Genomic DNA, 10,046 nt, shown 5'->3' with positions numbered 1-10,046 from the left:
CTGTTTAATGACAGAGTTTATGTATGCAAACACGATTATTAATTCATCAAACCACTAGTCGGATGTACAAAGGGTTGTTGTGGGTACTTTGACCTCTTTATTGCCAAAATAATTTCTGAGGGGACACCGACAGAGGATAGTCTATGGTTTATAGTGCTTGGGGGAATTGAACCTTAGAGCGAACACGCGACGTGCAGTCATTTGCTATAATCCTCAAAAGAGGGTAGATAGTCTAATCTCAACATTTTATAGACGTATAAAGTAGCTTTCTTCTCAATTACTTCTTAGCGATCGATTTGTTTGGGTCTAGTTGGATTTTATTCTATTTGTTATGGCTAAACGCGGCCTTAATTTAATGGAAACGTATAAGCCAATGCTTGGACTGGTACAAATTCCGAACCTTTAATTTACGAACTGTCCCTGGGAACCTGTGTTCGATTCTCGGATCAACAATTAGGCTTTTTGGAACAATTTATCTGGGCCAGGATTCCTTAGACGGAATTATTGAATATGACAGGCAAGTGGGTAATCATAAAAAAATAAGCCATGTGTGAAAAACTGTTTTGCATCGCCCAACATTGGAGTGTTTCGTCCCTACGTTGGAATGCGAGAAGGGCAGATGGATAAATATTGTAGTTACAAAACTTATTCCCAAATCCCATCCTATAATGTAGCTTCAGTTGGGTACTATGATCCTAAACGACATGTTGAGCATAAATGCTAGTGGCAATGACACATTAGATTGATGCATGAAATGGAATATAAAATGCGTAAGCGAAGAAGAATAAATTACTGACGAAATTTGGCAACGATGAACAATAGACATTAGATTGAAAATTTATTAAAGAAGCAACTTGAAAACTATATTATTTTTAACATTTCCCACATTGGTATCCTAGAAAACTCTTATGTGGGTCCTTTTTATTAATTAAAACAGTAATTTTAATTGCCTATACTTGAAACCGAATACAAAACAGTACATCTTATAAGGCATGCAATTCTATGAACGTTAAGAAAGCCCCTTATGAATTAATAATGGCAAAAGTAATAAAAAAACCTTAGTATCATGAATTTAGCAATATATTTCTGTAATTATCTCTCCCCCACTTTTATAAAAGAAACACTCGATCAAAGTTGAATATATGCAAAATTAACTCTCTACCACACATTGCTTTATTTCTAAGAATTCGAATTAGCCAGTCAGGGGAGTGCAACTTCCGGAAATTCCTACGCGCCAATTTACTTTCCAAACGATTTCATGATTTCAAAAAACTAACACACGATGTTTTGATATGTAATTATATTTTTAAGCTTAGGCCAAGGCTTGTCTTATTGGCAATAATTAATGTTTTGACTAATTTAAGATATTTGTCTATTAAAATTACTGAACTATTCGTCCGTAGAATAAAATCTAATTGAAAATCAACCATTAGTTAAGCCCTAAATTCACCAGCTGATTAAAAACGCCAAAAACTTTAAGGGTGTGTTTAACAAGTTTCCAGTACTTTGACAGTTATCGCATGAAACAGCTAATGTAAATAGTGCTCATTTTATTACGATATATTTAGGAGCATAGATTGGACTATGACTTTTGTATTTGGTCGGCTTATACATTTTAGTTACGAGTAGCATTTATTCAGAAGTTATGAAAAGGGCCTTTTAAATATGACGTAATGTTATGCTACTTTATAACGTAAGAAACACGTGAAATGTTTAAATTCTGATCGTATTAATATGATGGAGAAACAAGAGCAAATATCAGAACGGATTAGTTCCAAACGCGTTACAATGACATAGGGTGAGGGTGGAACGGGGCTGACACATCCACGCTACATATTCAACTTTATCTCAAGAGGGTAAGGTATTTAATGCGTTACATATAATTTCGCACGTGCGTCATGTATTTATTCACCTGCCTACGCCCTGCAACTGGTTCATTGACCTCTAGAGGTATTTTATAACGCATTGCTACTGTGATTGTATTAATAACCTATTGTGAGTAACTTTATTTTAATGAAAGTTCAGGTCTGAAAAACATTAACGTCAGTATTAATTGAGCTTTGAGATGTTTACATCTAGGTCCATTACAGTTCGTACGGTTTGACTTTGCAAGTACTTTAGGTTTCTGGATGATGCTAGTTGCTATTATTTATCCGTAGGCGTGGGTAAATATCAGTTAAATGCAGACATAAAAAGTTGTCTCAGCAAAGCACCACCAAATTGACCACTCTATACAAAGTAACAAGGCGGATATGAAGCCAATACCTGCATATTAGCCAATACTTTATTGCTTTATGTATCAATTTGACTACAAGACGTATTAACTAAGCTTTATCTCCCAATTTTTACTTACCCAGTTGACGTAAATAAGATCGAAATGTAGAGTACATTTTCAAAGTCTAAAGCGGGTCGACTACTCTTTGACTTATTTACCGCATTAAAAAAGGCAAAGGATGTTTGTTATAAGCTTTTTTTAACTAAACCTTACTCACGTAGTGTAGGGTAGAGCAAGTGGCTTGCTAATACGGGAGCAACAATTAATTTCTCATAGCGAATAGGTGAGTATATCACAAGAGACAGCACGCAACAAGAGAGGCTGACTTCAATACTATAAGAATATTACAAATGCGTGACATATTATTTATACAAGTGTTGATTGTGCCCAAAAGTGGGACATTTAAAAACTAATTATAATTATAATTTTGATTCTTCAAAGTAGATTCTACATTGTACTCAATAGTACTCAATAACTTTTTTGGGTTACGTAGAGCAGTCTATGTCTTATTTATTTATTATTTTCTTTTACATAATATCTAATGAGATGTGAGTATATTTGAACATATTTTAATTTATGTACACTCTAAGACTCATTTACAAGAGACGAGATTCAATGATAAGTGTGATGACGAGACGAGTAAATCATATACGTGATGTAAAACGCCACGAGACGTCCATAAACATTAGCGACCTCTAGCGCCTATAGGCGTAGATACAAACGCTACATTTTACTCAACTGAACTCTAAATAACCAAACACATAAAACCCATTGAAAATCCTAATCCAGAAATATTACGTGTTTTTTATATTTGTGCATAGTATTTTAATATAATAATAATATTAGCCCTGTATTATATACTGTCCAAGTACTAAGTCCGAGTCTCCTCTACTACTGAGCGGGATTAGGCCTTAACCCACAACGCTGACCTAGTGCGGATTGGCAGACTGCACACACCCTCAAAATTCTTATAGAGAATTTCATAGGTATGCAAGTTTCCTTACGATATTTTCCTTCACCTTTAAAGCAAGCGATAATACACAAAGAATACACATATACATCATTTTAGAAAAATCAAAGCTGTGTGCCCGTGAGTTTTAAACCTGCGGATATTCGTGTCGGTAGTACATTCCACACCCAACTAGGCTACGCAATGAGTATTGTATTTTATTTAATTGATAAATCAATATCCAACACAAATACTCAATTAACCCCATTATATGGTATACAGAACGTCCTACCTAGTACCTTACTGAATTATAATTGATTTTAACATAGAGGACGAAACTCCAAAAGATGGATAGACCAGGTTTCCAATGCGTTGCCTGTCTCTATTAATACAGCTTCATCAGACAGAAGACCGAAGTTGATGAAGAGATGTCACTATAAAGATAATAGAGAGTTACGATTCTCAATAATGAGAGACCGATTGGAGAGAGAAACATAATTCAAAATTAGGTCAGAGGTTGTTTACCTCAGTTCGCTTCGTGTCATCTTCATCTAGCAGGATCAATAATGCGTAGAAATACGTATCTATACCTCGTTCATTAGCAGAAATTATGTTATTTATTTTAAACAATACTTGGTAATTCGAGGTGTTGGATGGTGTATCTACTGTTTATGGGCGGTCGTATCGCTTACCATCAGGCGAACGGCCATCTCGTCTCGTCATTCAAAGCAATAAAAAAAAAAAAAGAAATGCAACTTTACATATTATATACTGCTGGTGTTAGGTTATATTTTATATCCGCGCAGATAGCGACAACCGTACACAAGGTGTTAAAACCCGCCATAGTGATCCACGTAAGTGTGTCGCGTTTCGCGATCAACCTATGTATATTCGGTTACAACAGGCCGGCATAATTGTGTCAACCGCCGAGGGGTAATCATCTCTCGCCAGTCGACATACAGTAGGGTCACATTGCCATGACCATTTAAGGAAAAATATTGTCATAGTATTCTCTTTATAAAAGGTTCGAATAAAAAAACAAAGTTTAATTATTATTTCATTTTTATTGTTATCATACTGGCATTCTGGCAGTCGAATTGTAGTTTTACTTCTTAATTCTCATGCGCTCACAAAAAGCGATCGGGCATCCACTTAAAAGTAGGTTAGAGAATCCTTTTATATAAACAATACTTGCATTTTCACAATAATATTAAATGCTTGTAAAAATTCATCAATAAAGTAATTTATAGTCGTTTTAATAATGAATGCGACTTTAATGAGACCTGTAGGATTATTTTCAAAAGCTACTAAGAGATGGCGCTGAGTACAACAGTCTATTAATTATTTAACTCCAAAATGAAGTTGTGATGTTTGGGAATAAAAACAAAAACTCTACTTATAGTTTCTTATAGGAAAAAACTAATCAATACCAACAAAAAATATATGACAATATCTGTGACCAATACTTCAAAGTAATTTCAATATCTTTGCCTTTATCTCGAGTGAGATTTCATAGCTTCTTAGCAACTCCAATGTGAGAAGAGGAATATAAAAATCATCTTCCATTAAATGGCACTTGCTTAATAATAAAAAATACTACTGCACCTAAACTGTGCGTCAAACGCAGAGAACTAATTTATATTTACAAAAATCCGCCGCCATTCTCCTTTTCATTTTTTAAACACATTCATTGCAGCCTTTCCATTAAAAAGTTCGTGTTATTTTTTTTTATTTATGGTTTTATATTTTTTTTTTGTGTGTCATGGCGGAGGATCGCGTTTTGAACGCATTTATAATGTTCAGTCACGCTTAAAAACCTACAACCTAAAATGTTGCATTACAATAATAATATTTTTCTCTCTGCAACACAAAATCTGCGTACATGATATAATTCCAATAAGCCAAAACATCTAACATTAATAATATCTTAAACAATGAGAGACAGAATAGCTTAAAAATAGAATTTCTAATCTTTATTATGTACACAGATTAAAAAAATAACTTATTTAAACTTAGAACTATTTAGAGATCCATGCTGAATGTCTCCTGCGATTCGTCGAAGACAATTGAATTAGAGGAAGGTTTGGGTGCCTGCACTGGTGTGGACTGAGCATTTGCTGGCGGATTCCTCAGAAGAGCTGCAGGCAGTGAACACTTCGGTGGGGTTTGTGAGATCGGGGACTGTCTAAGCGACATCATGAATGACCGATCGTATACTATCCTGGTACCTGAAATACAGAAAAAAACATAATTAGAATTAATTGGACAAATAAAAATCTACAGGAATATTTAAAAGGATAAACTTTGGAGCTGAACGAATCTAAAAAATTGTTTAATAAGACCAAATTTCTACATGATACCTCTATAACATTGGGTCAAGTATTTAATTTGATTACTTTCACTCTGCAAAATAACTTTTATTGGGGCGCATAAGCCATTTTACTAGCAATTTTAATTCTTAACCCATAAGAAATTTTATTACGACTATCAACACATTGTCTTCGTAAGATACCCGAATGTATTCACAATTTATATACTAAGAGGAAGTGGCGTTAATATAAATATCCTAATATCTCACCTATTAAGAGATACTATAGCCATGTAAATTAAGTGATAAAATTCTCCATGGTGTAACATTTCCATGTCACAAAAGCCATACATAATATTATTTTAAAATAATAATTGGTTACATGTTTCTGTATTTTTTGGTTACTACGTTTCTTTATTACATAAACACGCCCATTATTTCCGTAAATAGGAATTATTTGAAGCTTGGTAATGGCCTTTTAAGAATTTTGTTGTAAACTTTTGTGTGTGTGTTTTTTTTTATTTTCAACATATTTTTGTGACGAAATGTTTCGTTAACAACGTTCTTTGTTAGATTTCGAGACGAAAATAAACTTCAAATTGGTGTGCTCCTTTTATTATTACGGTTTTCACGCTTTACATATCTTGATTATAATCAAATCGAACTCTACGCGACTCTATCGAAAGTTCAATTTTGACCGTAACTATCAATATGTATTTTAGTTCTGAAGTAGGCCAAATTACATGGTATATACGAGATATAGAACACGTTTATCATTCACACACATACACGCGTTTTTTGCCCGAAGAGGTAGGCAGAGGCACAACTGGGCCTTTATTCTGTATGATAGTGTAAACGCGTAACGCGGCCGTGTCATGTTATCTTCGAGAAATGTGCGTGGAATGGTATTCTGTAAGCCAAATTTCTATAGTCCTAAACATGATGCGTTGTGTTACGTGCTTGCTACGCATTGTTAAAATAACGTGCGGGATAGATAATAAGGCCCCTGGTGCAGCCACTATCGCCCTGTATTACGTCCTATAACATGATAGGGCACAAGCCTATCATATCAGACACTAACTCCAAACTGGCTTATTATATCTCATAATATTAATCCCTTTTTCCATTATAGATATGGTGAGACTCAATTTTCTTTTAAAGTATTAAATTTTAATTTAAATAGGAGTAGTACTATTTGTTTACAGAAACTTTACCCATTCAAATCGATTTAGGTTATTACTAGAAAACCGGTGTTTATTAACGATGCGATATCGGAATTATCCGAGGCCGAATGACGTCCGAATTTAATTAAATACACGTGTTTAGTTCACCGTACACCACACACTTCTTTTTGTAGAACGGTCAAAGCACGTGTATTTCAAAATATCTTACATTAATAAGAACGTACAGGTTACAATTCCTCGAGCGTAACTGTAAAATTTTATGTATTATTTATAATTATTTTTACATAATTTTATTCGCGAGACTTATACTAAATAACAATAAAAACATGCAAACTAATTAACCTGCAATAAAACAGTGAATTAACTCGTATAAAACATACTTATATCACAACAACTAATCCTCAATTCCTGATATTTTTTATTTTAATTTAGGAGCTTGGTCGTAAATTGACCACCATGTCGCTCCATGCGTCTACTTTTACGGGTATTCACTGTCTATTCACTATGTCAATAGATTTCTTTATTAAAATCCTAGCCCCTTTCGATGCAAGAACCGACAAAAAATATTTATGATGGCCCACTTCGAAACCTAAGCTATAAAGTCCACTTCCTAAGTCATCGTAAGAAAAAAACATTAACATAGTCACGTGGCAGTGTTAGGTTATGTGGTTATATAACACGAAAGAAGATTGTAAACACGCGGCGTATCCGATAACATAATCTGTCGCCCGAGATATCGAAACAATAATAATTCTAAACGTGAGTGATATTATTATTAGTTGGATACCTCGTTGTAGAGGACCAAAAAATATGTTCTGAATTAAATCATATAGAGAATTAACAACGAAGTTTGTTTCTTACAATATTTTTTTTATATTTTCGGGTTAAGCCCATTATATGAAAACTAAAAATTCGTCTTAGAACCACATAGTTGTTATTAAATTTTACCGCAGAATTAATTTTACCTAGGAAAAATGTTTACAACCTACTTCAGTGGTCTTTCGCAGTTTATCGTTTAGACATACTGTATAGAGTCTTGATAAGCCTAACCATGACCTTACCTGTAGATAATAATATATAACTACTTTGTTTATTTTCGAAAACAAAAGAAAGACTGAGATATTTATCAACAATGGTCTTAGCATTTGATTGGTATACCTGACGCGACGTGTGGAATGCAAATATAATCATGTATTTTTTATCTATTCTGTTGACTGTGTATATTTAAATCCCATTTGGCTACATGTTGCTGGAGTTATATCATAACAAATAATTTCATTTAAATAAATTTGTAGACAGTTTTGCTATCGACTAACGAAAAAATTTTAAGAAATGTTTTTAATTTTTTTTATATTTTATTTTTAAATCTATCCCTTACCAATAATGTAAGATTTAATTTAGCATTCTAGCGATAATGGCTATGCAGAAACCATATTTGTCACACAAGTTAAATTGTAATCAATTTCAATCTAACAGTATAAAATTTAACAATCACATTCCGTCAGTGATTGTCGAGTCCTTCGTTAGGGCTGTATTGTGTGGCTACAACCAGCGCACAATAGGCATTCCTCACCTAAATTCTACACACAATGTTTATCAATAGAACGGATAATTTAGCTGTTGGCTAGTTGTTACCTACCGAAACATTACAAGCATCCGTGATTCTTTTTAAAACTTGATTACCGTTTACCTGCCAGTAACAATCTATGGTTTGGGCGTTTTCTATATAAAAAAATATATGAAATCTTTACCTGCCAGTGACAAGCTATGGTTTAAAAAAAGGTCGGCACTTTATCGTTTTTTTGTTTAATAAAACGGATGATTCTTATTCACGTTGTAGGTACAGTCACCCTTATAAGTAGCTAAAGATATTGAAAACTTCATATCCCTTATAAACTTTTGGGGTCTAAATCTAACCAACATTTATATTATCTTCATATAAACAAAATAGAAGGAATTTCTGTTACTACAAAGACAAAAATACATAAAGTAAACTTAACGTGCATATTTGTAGTTGTGAATTTGTTCAGCTTTTATTACTTATGTGGCTGACTGTACATAACTATTGTTTACATTAAAACGTGAATATGTCATTGTGAACTTCCATGTTTTGTAGAGCGCCTGATAACATTACTATGCTGCCAATAACTTTGTTAAACAAAGCGTGGTTTGTGTTATTCATAACAAATACGAGTGACAAAGCCCTAAGGTCCTCCAGAAAGGTCGTTGTCTCGTCTAAATATAAACGTCATGAGACGTGCGTGGACATTATTATGCCGGCTGGAGGTTAGCGACGAGGGAAGATAATTGTTGAACCGCTTTTAGCCGGTTCCAATCGAGGTTGCTGAACCTAAGGGCGCGTAACATTTACTTTTTTCTTTGGTAAAATTGTCTTCACCGTCTTTATTACGAGGTATTAGAATCCATTTTTGAAGTAAATACTTTTAGATAAACGTTGCCTTACGATGTAATATAGTCTGTATTATTTATTAAAAGTTTCCGAAGGTGGATGCTTAAAAATTTTGTGGTTAAAAATTTATCTAAAATATGAAACACACGTTAATACCAACTCAAATCGACAAATATTACGTAATTAATCGTACGATTCTAAAATTGTTTACTTTATCGATAAGCGAGAACGTTTCAAGGCCAGCACTGGGCATTAATTGGTTGACCCAATTCGAAGAGTTCAATTACCTCCAGGCGTGGTGGAGTAAACAGTGCCTCCGGGAGTGCTCGAGTACACATCAGGCATCTGCGAAGGGTCTGTGATCAGCACCCGTCTTGACGGGATGGCTTGGCTGTGGGTCGCTTGCCTCGCAATAGGTGACGCCGACATTTTCATAAAAACACCACACAAAACACTGTTAATCGGTCAAAAAGATGAAATTAACTGAGCCGGGTCTCCGGGTGCTCCTAAAATAAATAGTGTCGGCTGGCTCACGCACACTTCTGCGGTGTAGTGTACGTGTGCAACACATGAGCTTGGAACATCAAAACAAACATAGATTATTCAAGTAGATAAGATGTTTGTTTGATATATCTAATGTAGTACAAAGTACCTAGGAACTGTTGACAAGATTTTTAACAGTCATTATGTACTTATTTAACGCAGAGTAATTAAGTAATGTTTAGAGATAAAATAATGCTTACATAATATTTTGTTTATTATTATTCATAAAATGTACTATATTTAGGGCATATTCAGCCTCGTAATCTCATATTATTCCGCTACTCGTGCCGAAGGAGCAATCAAACTTCCATATTATGTTATAACATTGTATAACACATGTTTTACTGTTAATTATCTACAAACACATCATCTAACAT

At 34.0% G+C, this 10,046-nt stretch overlaps 1 protein-coding gene across 1 annotated transcript; it reads right to left on the bottom strand.

Annotated features, from left to right (window-relative positions):
* Window positions 1–4,268: 4,268 nt before the first annotated feature.
* LOC115441914 (eukaryotic translation initiation factor 4E-binding protein 2) lies at window positions 4,269–9,652 on the bottom strand. The gene is made up of 2 exons (XM_030166839.2): window positions 9,414–9,652; window positions 4,269–5,452 (listed from the first exon to the last, which is right to left on the bottom strand). Exons 1-2 carry the CDS (start codon window positions 9,559–9,561, stop codon window positions 5,247–5,249), a joined length of 354 nt encoding a protein of 117 aa, XP_030022699.1. The 5' UTR covers window positions 9,562–9,652; the 3' UTR covers window positions 4,269–5,246.
* Between the last annotated feature and the right edge of the window lie 394 nt (window positions 9,653–10,046).

This window comes from Manduca sexta, chromosome 10 (genome assembly GCF_014839805.1).
Source record: "Manduca sexta isolate Smith_Timp_Sample1 chromosome 10, JHU_Msex_v1.0, whole genome shotgun sequence".
Taxonomy (NCBI): Eukaryota; Metazoa; Arthropoda; class Insecta; order Lepidoptera; family Sphingidae; genus Manduca; species Manduca sexta.
This window is presented reverse-complemented; position numbering and strand designations above follow the sequence as displayed.